General features: G+C 37.5%; 3 protein-coding genes across 4 annotated transcripts; 2 read left to right on the forward strand and 1 right to left on the reverse strand.

The window, feature by feature from the left end:
• Positions 1 to 443: 443 nt before the first annotated feature.
• LOC140810361 (uncharacterized) lies at positions 444 to 1,841 on the forward strand. Its single transcript, XM_073168231.1, has one exon. The coding sequence runs from the start codon at positions 444 to 446 to the stop codon at positions 1,791 to 1,793; it is 1,350 nt and encodes a 449-aa protein (XP_073024332.1). The 3' UTR covers positions 1,794 to 1,841.
• Positions 1,842 to 2,316: 475 nt separating this feature from the next.
• LOC140808624 (chaperone protein ClpD, chloroplastic-like) lies at positions 2,317 to 10,582 on the forward strand. 2 transcript variants are annotated; one of them, XM_073165749.1, is made up of 12 exons: positions 2,317 to 3,111; positions 3,795 to 3,958; positions 4,051 to 4,280; positions 4,391 to 4,499; positions 4,572 to 4,702; positions 5,316 to 5,417; positions 5,521 to 5,799; positions 5,905 to 6,011; positions 6,084 to 6,378; positions 6,550 to 6,783; positions 9,260 to 9,493; positions 10,091 to 10,582. In XM_073165749.1, the coding sequence occupies exons 1-12, from the start codon at positions 2,450 to 2,452 to the stop codon at positions 10,391 to 10,393; spliced, it is 2,850 nt and encodes a 949-aa protein (XP_073021850.1). In that variant the 5' UTR covers positions 2,317 to 2,449; the 3' UTR covers positions 10,394 to 10,582. The 2 variants fall into 2 exon arrangements, with proteins under 2 accessions (XP_073021850.1, XP_073021851.1); XM_073165750.1 differs by having other exon boundaries at positions 5,908 to 6,011.
• Positions 10,583 to 11,149: 567 nt separating this feature from the next.
• Positions 11,150 to 15,055, reverse strand: LOC140809221 (protein FRIGIDA-like). Its single transcript, XM_073166751.1, has 3 exons — positions 14,062 to 15,055; positions 12,137 to 12,312; positions 11,150 to 12,023 (listed from the first exon to the last, which is right to left on the reverse strand). The coding sequence occupies exons 1-3, from the start codon at positions 14,993 to 14,995 to the stop codon at positions 11,274 to 11,276; spliced, it is 1,860 nt and encodes a 619-aa protein (XP_073022852.1). The 5' UTR covers positions 14,996 to 15,055; the 3' UTR covers positions 11,150 to 11,273.
• Between the last annotated feature and the right edge of the window lie 3,579 nt (positions 15,056 to 18,634).

An 18,634-nucleotide genomic window follows, 5' to 3' on the forward strand; every position in this document is an offset into this window, starting at 1 on the left:
TATTATTATTATAAATACATATTTGTCCATTTGTGTGTATTGTATATAATATCCTATAGTAAAGAAACAAATTTTCATGTTTTTTTAATTTGTGTGTATTCTCGTGTATTGTTATTATTATTACTATTATCATGTATTGTATATAAACAAATTATTATTATTATTACTATTATCATGTATTGTATATAATATCCTATAATGTCCATTTGTGTGTATTCTCGTGAAGTCAAGATAAAGATTTTGAAAATCCAACCATTTTGGATATATGATAAAGATCCTATGGTTCGGTTTAAATGAAATCTAATCCGACGGTGTATAAATCGGTTCAGAATTTTTGGATAGATGATAAAGATAATGTGAATAGATTTGGTTTTGTTATATAATATGAATCATATGAAGTTATCCAACTCGTACTTCAAAATTTCCAACTATCAACAAACATCATGAATTATCAAAATTTTCATTTTTTCAATTCAGCATCATCTAGCTCATCTGATGAATTTGATTCACATGTTCAAGATCAATTTGAGTCCATCAACGAAACAGAAAATTTATTGGGGAGTCTAGCAACCAATAACACAATTTTAGCGGCTTCATATGCTGAGCAACATGAAGTTGAAGTCAAACATGGAGGGTCGATTCCCGGTCATATCGTAATTCCGCGTGATCGAGAATTGGCGGATCGTAATCTTTTCAACGATTATTTTGCTGATAATCCAAGATACAATGAAGCAATGTTTCGAAGACGTTTTCGAATGTCACGAGGCCTTTTTTTTCGTATTGTTGAGGCTGTAAAGAATCATGATCGTTATTTCATACAACGAGTAGATGGTCTTGGTCGGCTGGGACTCTCTACTAATCAAAAAATTACTGCTGCAATGCGGATGTTGGCATACGGTACACCAGCGGATGCTGCTGATGAATATATTAAGATAGGAGAATCAACTACAATTCAATGCCTTCAACGTTTTTGTCGGGATATTGTAGAGGTGTTTGCAGAGCGATACCTAAGGTCACCTACCTCCATTGATATTGATAGACTACTGCATATTGGTGAAAAACGTGGATTTCCTGGAATGTTGGGAAGCTTGGACTGTATGCATTGGAGATGGAAAAATTGCCCAACAGCATGGGCAGGACAATACGCGGGTCGTAGTGGTTCTCCGACCATTATTTTGGAAGCGGTTGCTGATTATGATCTTTGGATATGGCATGCATTTTTTGGTATGCCAGGATCTAACAATGACATCAACGTTCTTGAGGCATCAAATCTTTTTTCAAATCTTGCGCAAGGTATCGCTCCTCCAGCAAATTACTTTATTGGTGGAAAAGAGTATCATCAAGGATATTACTTAGCCGATGGTATATATCCTAAATGGTCAACTCTTGTGCAAACAATTCATGATCCACGCGGTCCCAAAAAAAAATATTTTGCAATGAAACAAGAGTCATGTAGGAAAGATGTCGAACGCGCATTTGGAGTACTTCAATCACGATTTGCAATTGTAGCATCTCCAGCACGTGCTTGGCAGAAAAAACACTTGCAAGATATAATGACTGCATGCATTATAATGCACAATATGATTATCGAAGATGAGCGTGACTTGGATACACCAATCGAAGATGCGTTGGAAGCACCAACTCCAAATGTGGAAATGATTACGGATCAAAATATAAGATTTCAAGAATTTCTTGCTCGGTATAAAAACATAAGGGACAGAGAGGCTCACTTCGCACTACGAGATGCACTAATCGACCATTTATGGGATTTATATAGTAATTCCGTTAATTAAATGTTGGATATTTGTGTGTCATTTCTATTTTATATGGATCATTTGAATATTGGTTGTATGTTAGTAATTTATGTTCAAAATATTTACTTGTGTGATTGTAATTTTTTTGAATGATTAGTTAATTACATTTAATCAAGTAATAAGTTTAAGTATTGAAAATGAATATTAAATATTAAAAAATTTTAACGTAATTATAAATAAATATTTAATTAATATTTTAATTCAGTAATATATATAATGAATTTTAATATAGAAATGATTTTAGATACTAGTGATATTTTAATTGTTGTGTTTATAAATATTTTGTGAAGTAAATTATTTTTTGTTAATAAAATAATAGAGAATATTCCGAGAATATTCTTTTTAATGTAGAGTTTAGAGTTGATGGGTTGGAGATGAATTTTATATTTGGTGTAAGAATTACACTATTTTAAAGTTAGTGTGACACTAACATAGCGTAATGGGTTGGAGATGGCCTTAGTGTAGCATGAGAAATGCATGGTTAAAGGCCGCCTGTAAAATTGTCAACCACAGTCTTCTTTGACTCTGTGCCTTTGCCGTGTCACCTTCTCCAATTCTTTCCTTCCCCTTCCAGAATCCCATTTCTATTTCTTTTTCCCTCTTCGATTCCCCGATTGAATGATCGATTCTTTAACATGGGATTGACGTCATGTTCTCCGCCTATCTCCGCCGTGAATCCAACTGTTCGCCGCCGTGTTTCTTTATTCCAGAGCCACCGTTATTGCCAGAAATCCGCCCCCTTTTCTCCTACGAGCAATTGCACGACGAGCTGCTGCTCTTCCACGTCGGATTATTTCGGGGGTTCATTGTCCCTACTCCGGCTATCGTCCCGCAGAACCCATCCAGTTTCTCTCAAGAAATCTAGGCGATCATTCTTTGTTGTTTCTGGTATCTTCGAGAAATTCACCGAAAGAGCGATTAAAGCGGTTATGTTCTCGCAGAGGGAAGCAAAAGCTTTAGGGAAAGATATGGTCTTTACCCAGCACCTTCTGCTGGGTCTTATGGCTGAGGATCGTGCCTCTGGAGGGTTTCTGGGTTCTGGTATTACTGTGGAACCTGCGAGAGAAGCTGTGCAGAGTTTGTGGCCGGAGGATAATGGGAACGTTGGGACAACGGGGGATGTTTCACAATCCGAGACGTCTGCCACGGACGTACCATTTTCCAGCGGCGCAAAACGGGTTTTTGAGGCTGCTGTTGAGTATTCAAGGGCTATGGGGTATAATTTCATTGCGCCGGAGCATATTGCCATTGGGTTGTTTACTGTTGATGATGGCAGTGTAAATCGTGTCTTGAAGAGGTATGATTCGATGATAAATTTGTGGATGATGAGTCTGTTTTGAGCAAGGGTAGGGTAGCTGGCTAGTGGAATGATAGATTTTTCATGTTTCTGATTCTCACCCCAAAATATATCAAGTACTTTATGTGAACTGAGCTCTATCGATCATCGGTTTCATCACTGTTGCAGGATATTGTCATCGGCGTTCAATATTGTAAAATGGTTGTAAAAATTAGAAAAGTAGATTCCTGAATTTAGTACATTATGGATGGATTTAAGGGATTAAAGCTTATCTTTCTTTGAACGCTTGAACAAGAAATTTAAAATCTTTTTGGTCTGAGGAGCGATGTTGAAGAGTGGTGCTCACAGAACTGACGCACACTCTTGAACATTGCATATTTGAAAGTGGCCTGGATAGGTGATGCTCTTTCCTGTATTATGTGAGGATATAGGTGATGAATTTTGTGTTACGAACATTTATCCCTTCTTTTAATTTGGTCGATTTACTTTTTCTTTCCATCAATAATGTATCATAGCAAGTGATTTTTTTCTATATTGGTGATATTCGTTTTAGTTAGATTGAGCCCTATACCCCTAAATGTTGTGCTCCTAGTGCATTTGATTGGATCTGTGATTCCAACTGATGAATTCGATGTTCAGTGGTTACATTGTGTTATTTTGAAATAAGATTTAAATGATTTAAGATTAGGGGCAAACGCAAATCATTTAGCAGCGGTAGCAGTCTCAAGGCTACAAGGGGAGCTTGCAAAAGAGGGAAGAGAACCACCTACCTCTGCGTTCAAGAGGTCACAAGAGAATATCATTCCTGAGAAAGTCACTCAAACTAGATCAGCTGAAATGGGGAAAGGTTTGAAATAAGATGCAGGTTTCCTGGTTTTGTGTTTTGGGTTTTTATTTAATGATAATAGAGTAAATTTTACTATCATTGATGTATAACAGAAAAAAAAGTCCTTGACCTATTCTGTGTGGATCTTACCGCCCGTGCTAGCAGTGGACTCATCGATCCTGTGATTGGTCGTGAGAGGGAGGTTGGGAGGATTGTTCAAATTCTGTGTCGAAGAACCAAAAGTAATCCAATTCTTCTTGGTGAAGCTGGGGTTGGTAAGACGGCTATTGCTGAAGGATTGGCAATAAATATTTCTGATGGAAATGTTCCCTTTTTCCTTATGGTGGGTTTCCTCTTTAGGGGTGAAAAATGCTCTCTGCTTACTTTTGAGACTAATCTTAGTTTTGCTCTTAAGAGAGTTGATTTCAAAAATATAGTTTTCTTCTTTGGCAGAAAAAGCGTGTTTTGTCCTTGGATACAGGACTACTGATTGCAGGTGCGAAAGAAAGGGGGGAATTGGAAGGGCGTGTGACCATGCTAATTAAGGAGATTAAGAAGTCTGGTGAGCACATGTTTGTCTATGTTTAGGATCTATACTGTTTATGTTTGACATCATGATGAGGTAATACTGCAGGGAATATTATCCTCTTCATTGATGAGGTTCATACTCTCATTGGTTCTGGCACTGTTGGACGAGGAAATAAGGGATCTGGCCTTGACATAGCTAATCTATTGAAGCCAGCACTTGGGCGCAGCGAAATGCAGGTAACTATTAGTGATATAGTGCTTTCTTCACCGTGGGATTGAAGTTTGAGTTTACTCTGTCTATACTTTCGTGATGGTTCTATAGCCTTTTTTTATATACTTAGAATCATTGATAAGTACAGTATAGTCAATTTTCACTAAAAATAGTTATCACTAATGTGTCAGGGATATGCTACATCTGTGCTTCAATTCCTAGTTATATGTTAAGTAGGAGCGACTTAATTTTTTGTCTCTGTGGTGTGTCACCTATTTAATTATCACCTTACTTTCTGATATTTACTATACTTGTACACTATAGATTATGCACAAATACTCTAAACCTTTTTTTGTCCATTTGGTATCCAATTGAATTTACCGAAGTAATCTCATTTGGAGTTGGTTTGTATTTTATGTTTTAATACATTATTATCAGAATGAACTAGAATTATTTGATTTTTGATGAAATGTTTTTCCAACTTTTGATCTATCTTGTATAAACTACATCGATGACAACATACATACGAAACAATTTACAATGCGGATGAATTACATGGGCTGTATGCTGTACAGCTAGTAAAGATAAATCTAGACATTGTTTTGTTTTCTGATTGCACTTTCATTTTTCTTGTGGCAGTGTATTGCATCTACAACTATGGATGAATTCAGGTTGCACTTCGAGAAAGACAAAGCATTGGCCCGAAGGTTCCAGCCTGTCTTGATTAATGAACCAAGCCAGGTAGCTACAGCAATTTCATATTTTCATTTATTATAATATTAGGATTTTTTTCTATTGTCCTCCTGTCATTTAAACCATGTGTTTACTTTGAATCAATTTATAGGAAGATGCAGTTCAGATCCTGTTGGGTCTGCGTGAGAAGTACGAGTCCCATCACAAATGTAGATATACATTGGACGCAATAAATGCTGCTGTGCATCTGTCTGCAAGATATATTCCCGATAGATATCTTCCTGATAAAGCTATTGATCTTATTGATGAGGCAGGAAGTAAAGCTCGTATGGAGGCATGCAAAAGGAGAAAGGAAATGCAAACTTCAATTCTTTCGAAGTCACCAAGTGACTATTGGAAAGAAATTAGAGCTGCACAGGCTGTGCATGAAGTATGCTGTTGCTCCCTTTGTCATTAGTCCTGCTTGTTTTAGTAGGCCAATTCTTTTATATTTATATATACTCAAATTGAATAAATCAGATGTCTTGTTTCTGAGCAGTCACTCGAGTCAAAGGTGGTTGAAAATAGTGACATATTGAGGATGGAAGATGACGAGAAACTCAAATTTGAACCTTTTTTGCATCCCTCACTCTCAGATGATGAGTAAGAAGCTTCACATCCTTGTTTACTTGAATAAATCTCAACACTAGAAACTTAGATATTTTCCACTTACAGATCTCCAGTGGTTGGTCCAGAGGACATAGCAGCTGTTGCTTCATTATGGTCAGGGATTCCAGTGAAAAAACTGACAGCTGATGAAAGAATGCTTCTGGTGGGCCTTGATGAACAGCTCAAGAAACGGGTCGTTGGTCAAGATGAGGCTGTGGCTGCTATTAGTCGTGCTGTGAAAAGATCCCGCGTTGGCTTGAAAGATCCAGATAGACCGATTGCTGCTATGCTCTTCTGTGGTCCTACCGGTGTTGGAAAAACTGAACTCACAAAAGCATTATCAGCAATTTACTTTGGTTCTGTAAGTAATCTTTAACTGTTATCTATGCTTCAACTTCTGATTTCATCTTGAAAAGATGTCTTTAGACAAAACTATATGAAATTTTCAGCCAAAATAAAATATTTTCATTTCACTTGCCAATTGAATGTAGTAGTCACCATGTTGAAATAGTGTTAACTTGCGGTCTTGTAGGAATCATCCATGCTAAGATTGGACATGAGCGAATATATGGAGCGGCATACTGTAAGTAAGTTAATCGGCTCTCCCCCTGGTTACGTAGGTTATGGAGAAGGAGGTACTCTTACGGAAGCTATCAGAAAACAACCTTTTGCGGTCATCTTGTTGGATGAAATTGAGAAGGCTCACCCAGATATATTCAACATTCTCCTGCAGTTGTTTGAAGATGGTCACCTAACAGATTCTCAGGTTTACTTGTCTTCATATCTGTGTTGTTGCGTTAACTGTTAAGTCATTGCATTTTTCGTCCCATAGTTATAGGGGGTTTGCCATTTTGATGCTTTATCTATGTTGGTTTAACTTCTAGTCCCCAGCTTAATTATTGCCAATTCAAGGCTGTCGATCACTTTGGCTGGAATCTATTAAGTTTTGTCCAATTGTTAATCTTTTCTTTTTAAAACTGTGGGCTGAATGTTCATCCATAAACCAAGTTCTTAAACATGGGAATCAGAGCTTTGCGAAATTAGTTCTTACCACAATTTGGATGCCGCAGGGAACAATGGCCAATAAAATACTTAGGAGTCCCTCTAGGGGGTAACCCACTACAAGTGTCTTTTTGGGAGCCTATCATGATTAAGATTTCTAGAAAATTGGCCACTTGGAAAAAGGCCTTCTTGTCTAAAGGGGGTAGAGTGACTTTGATTGCTGCCGTATTGACTGCTTTGCCGATATATTTTTTGTCTCTTTTTAAGATACCGAAAGGCGTGGCGGGGGAGATGGAGAAAATAATGAGAAACTTTCTGCGGGATGGGAATGATGGAGATTCACATTGTCATATGGTTAGATGGGAAAAAGTTTGTCGACCAAAAGAGAAAGGTGGATTAGGTATTGGGAATATATGCTTGAGAAATACGGCTTTAATGGGAAAATGGTGGTGGAGGTTCAACGTCGAAAGTGATACGCTATGGAAGAGAATAATAAAGAGTAAATATGGGTTACAAGAAAATGGATGGGATGCGGGGTTGGCTAAAAATGTGACTTTTAGATGTCCGTGGAAGTTTATTTCCACATCATACCCGACTTATCACCGACTACTGAGATTAGAGGTTCGAGGGGGGAATAAAATAAGGTTTTGGGAGGATATTTGGTTGGGGGAGTCATCTTTCAAGGATTTGTTTCCTTCTTTATTTCAGCTATCTTTGTCTCGCAATTTGTCTATTTCTCATTTTATCTCGCCTGATTCTTCTCCACATAATTTATCTTGGGACTTTCATTTCCGAAGATCTCTCCGTGAGGAGGAGATCAATTAGCTATCTTCGCTTTTGGTCATTTTGGAGGGTGTTAGTCTGGTAGAAGGAGTCGATGATTTTAAACGTTGGGAGGGGGATCCTTCCGGGATATTCACTGTCAAATCTTTTTTCCGCTCTTTTTTCACAGAAATTAGTGCTCCACTGCATTTCAAGTTTTTCAGTGTTATTTGGAAAATACCCATTCCGTCAAAGATTCAGATATTCTCTTGGACAGCAATCCTTGGAAAATTACCGACGGCGGAGATGATGCAAATGAGATTTCCTAATTGTTCACTTTGTCCCAACTGGTGTGTGTTGTGTCATCAGCATGAGGAAACACATGATCATCTGTTCGTTCATTGCGAATTCACTTATGCCTTGTGGGCTAGGGCTTTGAAAGAAATACAACTGGCTTGGGTTGTGCCGAAGACGACCCAAGATTTGTTCACTACGGATTTGGGACATATGCTTGGCAAGAGAGGAAAAGTTTTCTGGAAAGTGGTGATCCATGGAATTACTTGGGCGGTTTGGTTGGAGAGAAACAGAAGAATTTTTCAAGACTCGGAAGAAAACACAGAAGATTGTTGGGGAAAAATAAAGTTCACAACAGCAAACTGGATTCGGGTGGATAAAAACTTTCAGGGATTGTCTACTTCGGATATTTTGAGAGATTGGTCATATGTGTATTGTTAGAAATTTAACTAGTTCATGTTAGTGGATCACTAGTCCACTTCTTGTACTGTAAAACTCTAAAATTAATAATATATTTACGTTTCTTATCAAAAAAAAAAAAATGAAATTTATCACCGACAGCAAATTCAAGTTGCAAACTCCTACGGTCGTGGGGTCAAGAAATTTCAGAAATTAACAGATTCTCAGGTTTACTTTTTTTCATATCTGTGTTGTTGCGTTAACTGTAAAGGCATTGCATTTTTCGTCCCGTAGTTATAGGGGTTTGCCATTTTGATGCTTTATTTATGTTGGTTTAACTTCTAGTCCCCTAGCTTAATTATTACCAGTTCAAGACTGTAGATCACTTTGGCTGGAATCTATTAATTTTTGTCCAATTGTTAATGTTTTCTTTTTTCAACTGTGGGCTGAATGTTCATCCATAAACCAAGCTCTTAAACATGGGAATCAGAGCTTTGTGAAATTAGTTCTTACCACAATTTGGAAAATTTGAGTCGCCCAAAGTTTATTTCATGTGGGTTGTGACGGTTTGGTTGAACTAATAAATTTCCAGCCAAAATGATGAAAGCATATCTACTAGTACAAGGCAATATTAGTTTGTAGGATTAAAAATTAAATTTATCACCGACTGGGGTCGAGAAATTTCTGTGTTTCCAGTTGACCGCACAACAATGAGTGTTCTTGTTTTATTTTATATACTTTTCGATGATTCTAAATGTCATCACCTTTGATTTTCTGCTCGATAGGGTCGAAGAGTATCATTTAAGAATGCACTTGTAGTAATGACGTCAAATATCGGATCAGCTGCCATAGCAAAGGGTAGGCAAAATTCCTTTGGTTTCTTTACGGATGAAGATAGCTCAACGTCATATGCTGGATTGAAAGCGTTAGTGATGGAGGAGCTGAAGGCATATTTCCGTCCCGAGTTACTTAACAGGATAGATGAAGTGGTGGTGTTCTGCTCTCTTGAGAAACCTCAGGTTCAGCTTCTTGACCAATGATTCGTGTTTATTGGTTACTTTGCAAGTCGTATGTTGTGACTGGGTAAATTATATAGACATCATGAATTTTTCAGCCTTGTCATGCAAATATTTGAGGAGATTTGATTAATTACGATATCAAGTTTGAACTAACCTAGAAGGTGTTAAAATTTCTGAAATTTTCGAGTGCATCATAACAACCCAATAAATTCACAAATTGGCTCGATCCACTCCGGATCATCATGATGAAGACTTGAGATTTTTAGTTTATATTGTTCCACTTGATTTTTATTTGTGTTTAGGAATTACCCTTGTCTATGAGGAAAAAAAAGACATACTAGTTAGGAGTTGGGAGTGCCACTTGGCAGTCTCCCTTGGAAGGTAAGTTAGACTCAAAGTTGAGTCAGAAATGTTTCAGATTCAACCATTAATTAGTAAGAATCATTTTATAGTTATGTGAAATATATGTGTCCTAGTTTCTTCTCAAAAAAAAAATATATGTGTCACTTCATGATATATGTAAGATAAAACTCCACTTATTTCTGCCTTCTATTTGTTTCGTCAAGATGATGAAATTTTCATTTCCACATGCATCAGATGCTCAAAATTCTTGATACAATGATACGTGAGGTAAAGGAACGTCTTACCTCGATGGGAATCGGTGTGGAGATATCAGAACCAGTTATGGACTTGATATGCCAACAGGGTTATGACAGGAGCTATGGTGCACGACCTCTGAGGAGAGCCGTTACACTTATCATTGAAGATCTGTTGAGTGAATCCATACTTTCTGGGGATATCAAGTCAGGTGACGTTGCTGTAATTCAACTAGATGAGTCCGGAATTCCGGTTGTGAGGAACCAAAAAATCCAATTATCTGATACAACCACCATATTGTAGGGTACTGAAAATTGAGTTGATTTTGTGCAGTGTATAAATGATTCATTTAATCAAAACCAGGGTTGTGTATAGAGTGCCCTGAATTCATTCTTTGGAACATGTTCAATTATGTATTTGGTTCTTCAAAAGAAGGAATATTAAATGAAAACATGATATATTGCTAAAGGAATTCAAAAAGTGAATAGAAAATTGTTTGTGTTTTTATGCTTTCAAGTTGGTTTGAAATTCGGAAAATAAATTATATGGATTTTAATTTTGGGTTGAGTTTTTGAATTCTATCGAGTTAAAGATCAAATTATGAATTTAGTTTTACAAACTTGTTCAAGTTTTATATAATATTTTCAATTAAAGATGAGAGTTGAAAAAAGTTAGTTATAGCAAATTTAAATTGAGGTTAATATTTTATTAGAGTTGAGAAAAGTGAGCTATAGCAAATTAAAATTGAGGTTCCAGATTTTTTTTTTCTTTTGTGTGACAGGTTCCACAATTTTTTATGTCTTCTTTACTGGTGCTTTCCTTTAATATAACATAGAAGAATAAGATCGTGGTCAATCTTTCTGAGTTGCTTTACAAACGTAAGCCTGGCTAAGGTATTAAACCTTGAAAAAAAACGAATCTAATGAAGTCAAATCCTAACAATTCATGTAATTTTCAGATTGTATCATGCCACGAGCGTCTGAAGCGAGCAATTAATATGATACAAGCCATGTACAAAAATAAGTGACAGTAGATATGCGCAATAGTTAGCTAGAATCATAAAAAAGAAGAAAAATAAAGAACATTTAAATCAGTATTAGATATATGAAATCCAGATAACATCCTGCTAAACCAAAACAATGTGGTTTCAGAAACCTCTGTAAGCATCAAGAATAATGCAGGCTCAGTATAAATACGAGGAACGATGCGCAGGGGCAGGCATAGTATTAGTAGCAGCACCAACACTGCGAGAAATGCTTCCCAGATACAACCCACTCTCCACAACTGAATCAGCAAACTGGTAAAGATCAGAGGCAGTACTTCGAGTTTCAGGACCAGCATTTAGATTTCCTGCAAAGTCTTGGGCAGATGTTGATGCCCTGTACAAACCGGTATGGCCGAGTGACGTAGGTTGGGCGGCGTATTTTTCGATCAAGGCTGCATCCACATGCCATGAGTGTGGCTGAGGCTGAGCACCATGATTTACTACTTGCCCGTGAACCGAAGCATATGAACTTGTTGAAAGGACACCACCATGGTTTGCTGATATGTCGGCAGGTGGAAGCATATTTTCTGGTATTAAACCTGCACCAGGTCCACCGTACACCACAGATGGGGTAACAGAATAATTATAGATGTGACTAGGAAGACCATCAACATGATCCAGAGCATTATGTTGTGGACCATGGCTAGTAAAACGCACTCGTTTTGCTTCTTGAATTCTCATCTTTCTTGATGTATCGGTTTCGGTTGATCTCCTTTTATTCCCTTTTTCTCCTTGCTTACCATCAAAATTTGCGATATCTTTTTCTAAACTTGAGATCTTTTGAAGAATTTGCCATCCAGGAAGAAGCTTCAAAGGGTCAATCTCGTATCTTTCCAAACGCTCTACGATAGCTCGCAGAGGGGCTAATTGCTTCTTGTTTGCTTCAAGCTGCATGAGGAGAAAATCAATATCATAAAATGAGAAAACATCGAAAATCCGCAAGTCAAAAAGATACATCTGTAGGTCTCAGAGTTGATTCAGCATTAAATAATATGTAATACCGTCGCGGCAGCTGAACCCATAGCTGCTTTTCTTATCCTTTTTCCGTTTTCTTTGGATTCTCTTAGAAACGATATTAGAATTGATTGAGGATTAAACGTCTCAACAAGCCCAAAGGTATACACCAAATCCACGGCATCCAGTTCCTTTCTATTCTTTATGAACCACTCCACCATCTCTGCACAGATATCAAACGCAAATAGGAATTAGTGTTAGCAATATCAATTAAGATTATTGAGTTTCGCATCACCAACAGGAGAAGAATAAACAAAAACACAAAACTATAGAAGAAAGCAAAACGATATCATATGCAGTGCTGACTCACAACTCACAATCAACAAGGGAAATTAAATAAAGAGCGAGGACTCAAAAGTTGAAATAAACAAGTAGGAAAGTTTTTTCCATTATAAAGACACTGCTAAATGAGAAGGAAACATAAAAGATCCCTTGTGCATAGGGACTTTAGTAAAAGCCGGTTTCAAGATTAGAAAACCAAACCCGATAAGATGACAAACTAATTATCCAAAAGCAGCATATGTTTGTTTGTTTTCTCCTTGGTTTTTTTCCTTCATCATCCCAAGTTTAAGCAACATAATAAACACAAAAGTGGAATGGACTATGCCATAATTTTTCATCTCACACACACAACTACACATGGTCTGAAACTGTACACAAATCTCTTTCAATTTAAACTTTTGGGTTTTTTTTACATGTAACTGCACTCGGTCCATTTTCCATTTTTCCATTGCCAAGGTGGCCTAAAAGTCGAGGCATACACGCAAATAACACAAGTAAAAACAAGAGAAAACAATTCGTTTTATGAGAACATAAACAGTGGGAGTTTGGCTGCCTGTGGGATGATCCTCGAACCTCAGCTGCCTCTATATCTCTGTCATCTAAAGCAATAACTTGTAAATCACTTGTTCATGGAAGCAGGCACTAATTGATGACTGGATATGAATGGAGCAAAATGGTCACACCATTAAAATCTTCTCCATATTACAGACAAATGTCAAAAGTGTGCCCCTTCCGAAATAACAACAGTCCAGAGGCAATAGAATCAAAGAATTGTGTATAACCCATCCCCACCCAAAAATAAAAGGAAAGAAAGGAGAAGTGCTCAAAAGCATGCTTCACATAACTTTTAAAGAAGATTGTGGCATTTTTTATGTTTTGATTGCAGGATTTAATAAGATATCACACATTTAAATGCCAAATTAACTGATCATTAAAAGGTAAACAAATTCAGAGACTGAAAGGTATAATTATGAGGTGAAGGTATCATTTTGAGTCCAGGCACGAAGTACCAAATCGTCCTCAACTTGTACTAAGGCAACCGTGATGAAGATCTTGGTTTCTCCAAATATTTATGTCTAACACAGCAGCTGTAACTCTCCATGTTAATGTTGTTCAAAAAATTAACTCTCCTTATAAACAAATTTTTGTATCACAGTCAGGCTTTTTTTCATATTGATGGAACTAATATATGATTGTTTTCCACAATATGTCTCTATTCCTAGCTGGATAGTTCTTCATTCAGCAAACCACTAATCCACTTTCCACAATTTCACTCCTATACTTGATAACACCAAACCTGTTATCCTAATCCAAATTCCAAGATGAAAAACATCTAAATCCCTCAACATCTGCATCCTTCTAACAGTTGAGTCAGCACATTTTTAATCCGTTCGATGCTACATATGTTTTCCGGTCCCCACAACTCTTTCCTGTATTCATAATCTACAAGTCTGAGAATACATGGCATCAACAAGACAAAATATGTCATAACAGAAATCTTTCGCACAAATCAGCAAATACAGTAATATGAAAATGCCAAAAAATGTTGATATATTCGATGCGACACAGAGCCTATACTGTGTATAACAAATGTCAAGTGCTGCGAATTTACAAGGAAATAAAGCACCACCTGGAATTTTATTCATCAGCTCACGAGACTTCTGGAGCACACCCAATATCTCCTTGACATTGCCGGCCACCACCAAATCTCGAATATCATCCCTCTTAAATTTATTCAATATTCCAAAACAGGAGAGAAACAACAAAAGTCCACGTGCATCGATCTCACTAGCCTTAGCCAAACCCCCTTCAGACAACAACCTTTTCCGCCATGCAACTGCCACATTCTCTGCCTCCTCTTTTACACCCTTATCAATCATCAATGAGCCATCATCATCAGCCATCCCCATCATCAACAAAAAGCACTCCAATATTAAAACTGATGCTTCGCGGGCTGGAATCATAGGGGAATTCTTAGTATACGCCTTACTCCCCTGCAAAAAGAACCTACCCAAACACTCTAAAACTAATTTTGAAGGGTTCGGAGCCAGTTTCAGTGCCTTGGGTACATCTTCACGGAGCTTATCCATATTAGACAGTTTACCAATTAAGTACTTCTTTACATTCCTGCTACACATCGTTTTGCAAAGCTTCTCGAGTTCAGATAAAGGGGTCTTATCCTCCTCCCGTTGTTTATTCGGCATTTCTTCCCCCCCGGCCGAATTAGGAAGCTCTCCAATTGAGAGGGGTAGGGTTGAAATATTATTAGTTTCCGAGGGCAGTCTCGACATGATCGCAGTTTTGATGGATTCGAGATGGTTCTGGAGGTCTTCGTAGCATTGGTTGAAAGCGGTGATGGCGGAGCTTAAGCCTTTCAGTTCGGTGAGCGAATTGATGAAGTTAACTGGCGATTGCTCTGTCAGGGGAGCTAGTAATTCTTGGGGTTGCGGAAGGGCGTAGATAAGAGGGTATTCGATTTCTTGCTCTGCTTGCTCGGGAGGTGGAAATGTCCCCACCAGCGGCGGCGGCGCCGGCGATCTTAAGTGGACCGTGTCCGTCTCCATCAGGGAATCGTTGAAGGCGCGGGGAAGTAGATCCTGAATTTATGCCCTAATTTTTATTTTCACTCCGACAGTAATATTAAATAATTTTTTTAAAAATAATAAATATTTTTTTCCCTATTTATGATGCTCATCAGAAATTATTATTTTTCAAATTAAAATCTGATACTATACTAATTTATTTATTTATCTATTCACCATTTTTTCCTTCCAAAAAATTTGATCTCTTTAACGGATTATTCCATCCTACCCATGCAGACAGTGCCTGCAGGGGTACATCCAAGGGCTGAAATTTTTTCTGGCTTAAATTTTTTTTTTCTTAAATTTTTTTCCCCCATGAAGTGGAATCTCAACCATTGATTTGGGATGTGGGCACTGCGCCCACACCCAGGATCGAACGAACCCTCTTTTGACTAGCACCGACCGACCAACACTTTCCAATTCCCAAGTTCCAAAATCCGGTTAGTTCGATTATGGGTGTGGGGGCAGTGCCCACACCCCATATGAGTGGTTGAGATTCCACCTCATGGGAAAAAAAAAATTAAAAAAAAATAAAATTGGGCCAGAAAAAATTCTGGCCCTTGGATGTACCCCTGCAGGCAGTGTCTGTTGAGGTAGGATGAAATAATCCCCAAAATCCTCCTTCATTAAAAGTTTCTCCAACCCTATGATTTCAACTTCTCGTGTTTTATAAATGACAATTTTCCAAATGTAACATATGTCTACCAACTAGTAATAAATCAAAAATTTGCTTTGAAATAGTAGAAAGATAGTTCATCATCATCAAAGATTACATTTCAAACCAGGCAAAACAATATGTGATGGAGTCATAGTGGGGGTTCCCTTCAGGTGCATGATTTTGCAAATGCACGGCTGGACAACTTCATGAGCTACAACTACTCAATTATCACCTATCCATTAACCTATGTTTCCAGGAATTCGAGCTCTCCTGTCAACCTATAATAGAGGTACAAATATTGAGTTAAAAATTGAGCACAAAAAATGCATTCTAGCACGATCAAACAACAAAATATAAAAAATTTACAACACAGTAAACATATAAGCTGCTCTCTTGGTTATATTACGTTTGGCCTAATGATGAGTGATTTATTTCTCCGATCCCTACCCCTGGGGTTATAACTCAGATGTTGATCCAGTTGGTGTCCGACAACCACGTATGTTTTCTCATAAGGGCCGCTTGCATCATATGAAAAAATAGACATGGCCCCTTACAAGTATTGGATGATACTTGGTGTCACAGGGGTTATTCACGTAGCAGCTTTTTCTCGAGTTTCTAAGCCTTGTGCGGCTTGAATCATGCACTGATTCAATCAGTCAACCTTTCAACACTCGTGTTTAATTATTTAGTGGAATATCAAACTCACAAAACCAAGCAAACCAAGCCAAAACGTGCTGAAATTAAGCCACACAACAAATTACGGGAAATGCCCAACATTTGCATTCATCCTCAGTCAGAATTACAATAGGAATCCTAGGTTTGCACACAAAGAAGGCTCACACTCGTGAATGCCTTGTGCAACTCAAGGCCAAAGCATATAAACACCATACAATGCAGAGAACCGAAATTAACTGTCTAGGACACCTCTCAAGTCTGCATGGAGCTAAGTGTAACTGCCATGTCCAACTGTCCTGCCTGCATGCCACTTGTTGCTGAATGTTGCAAAGTGTCTCTAACTCCCAACAACTGCTTCAAGCCATCAGAAATGACTACCATGTGTCCCCAAATCAGCCAACTCGAAATGAAAACCAAGCTCAATATTGCCAACACCTTTTCCGCACCAAACACATCCCCACAATGTGCCAACTTGTTCATATATTTAACCAACTCAATATGCCTAAGTTATGTAGACCATAACTAAGTGTTAGGCATCAAAACTTAGCTTCATGGCACTCCGCAATCATGCCATGAAATCGAGCCAAACTTTAAGGGTCTAACACTTGGGTACTTATGGTCGAACTAACCATCTAAGTTCCCGGAGTTGTTAAAAAAGTTCAGCCAAAAGTTGTATCCTTTCTGTCAAAATATAGTATGTGTTTGGTTGAAGAATTGCAGAAAGGAGCAGCTCAAGATAAGTTAACTCTGAGAGTTATACACCAACCAGTTCTCAACAAATAACACTATCTTATAATGGATGGAGTAATGAATATGATCCATTTTTGCAAATAGAATGATTTTCGGAAAATATTTCCACTCAAGTAGAGCACTACCTTGTACCTTCAACATCTGGCAGCTACAGAAGGATTTTACCATTACTACTTCAGATTAGAAATTTTGTTTAGCTTCTTAAGATCACGCCATCATGTTCTAATATTTTCAAGACACCAACATAGAGACATTAATTCATTAGAGGGATCTATTGACAATAAAAATCCACTGAAATTATTTTGTAAATAATGAAGAAAGAAGAATATATGTTCTCTATATTATGATCTTATACATTGGATACAACGTAAGTCTCTTTTAAAGAGGAGAAAATAAGAAATAAAAGGAAAAAAAAACTTAGCGAAGGTTATTCTCTTGTTATCAGAGAATAACCTTCTTGGTAAACTTATTGGCATTTTTATATCTTCAAAAACTATTTTCAACCATAGTGTTTCACATATTCCTTGCGCCATTGCTCTAAATTCAACCTCAGCGCTACTTCTTGCAACCACACTTTGTTTTTTTCTTCTCCAGATGACAAGATGCTAAATATGGATGTTTCAATAATAAAACACACTTTTTCATCTTCACATATATGGCATCTTGTCATCTGCGAGGGTGTTTTACATATTGATCGGTTCGGACACCTGCGAGGGTGCTTCAAACACAATATTCTCAATGAGCTACAATAGCTCATGTTCTAAGAATGTAAACATCGATGAATTAAATCGAGTTTTGTTATAAACCAAGCGGAAAATACTCGAAATAATTATTCATTAAGAAAGCTAATCAGTTTAAAGCTTTTAACTTGTGTAAACTGATATAAGGGGGATCCGTTCTTACATATATCAGTTCAGTTATGGTGAGAACTGAACTGATAACAGCTCGAACTGATCAAATAAATTTGAAAACAATAGTTAAACAGTTAATAACACAAGATGTTTATGGATGTTTGGAGACTTCAACTACTCCTACGTCACCCTTTCTACCTCATCGGGTATGTTACACTAGAAAACTTTGATTTATACAACACTTTGTACAAACCCACTCAGCTTAGGACTTATACTACTGCCTAACTGAACTCTTGGCCTAGACTGAAGGCAGCACCTTCCAGCAAACACTTGTTTAATGTATGTGTGTCAAAAACTACATACACAAGTTTTACGTCTTTGTGCAAGACTCACTCAACTGATCTTTTAATCTCTACTCTCTAATATATGTGAGTGATATTGTGTGAGTGTGTAAGGCCCGAGAAATTTATCCGATTAATCTGAAAGATTTGGCTATGATCATTATAATCTATTGTTGATAATTACTATGATTATAAACAGAACGGATCAGATCGGGAGAGCCGGAAAAGAATTCACATTATGGTGCAAAGAGTAGTCCCCGCGCACATGCACGAAAATTACAGAAGCATCGGCGCATATGCGCGAGATAAGGCGTGCATGTGACGCCCCGAAAATTTGAGGTCCACG

The sequence above is a fragment of the Primulina eburnea genome, chromosome 13 (assembly GCF_022965805.1).
Source record: "Primulina eburnea isolate SZY01 chromosome 13, ASM2296580v1, whole genome shotgun sequence".
Classification (NCBI taxonomy): domain Eukaryota; kingdom Viridiplantae; phylum Streptophyta; class Magnoliopsida; order Lamiales; family Gesneriaceae; genus Primulina; species Primulina eburnea.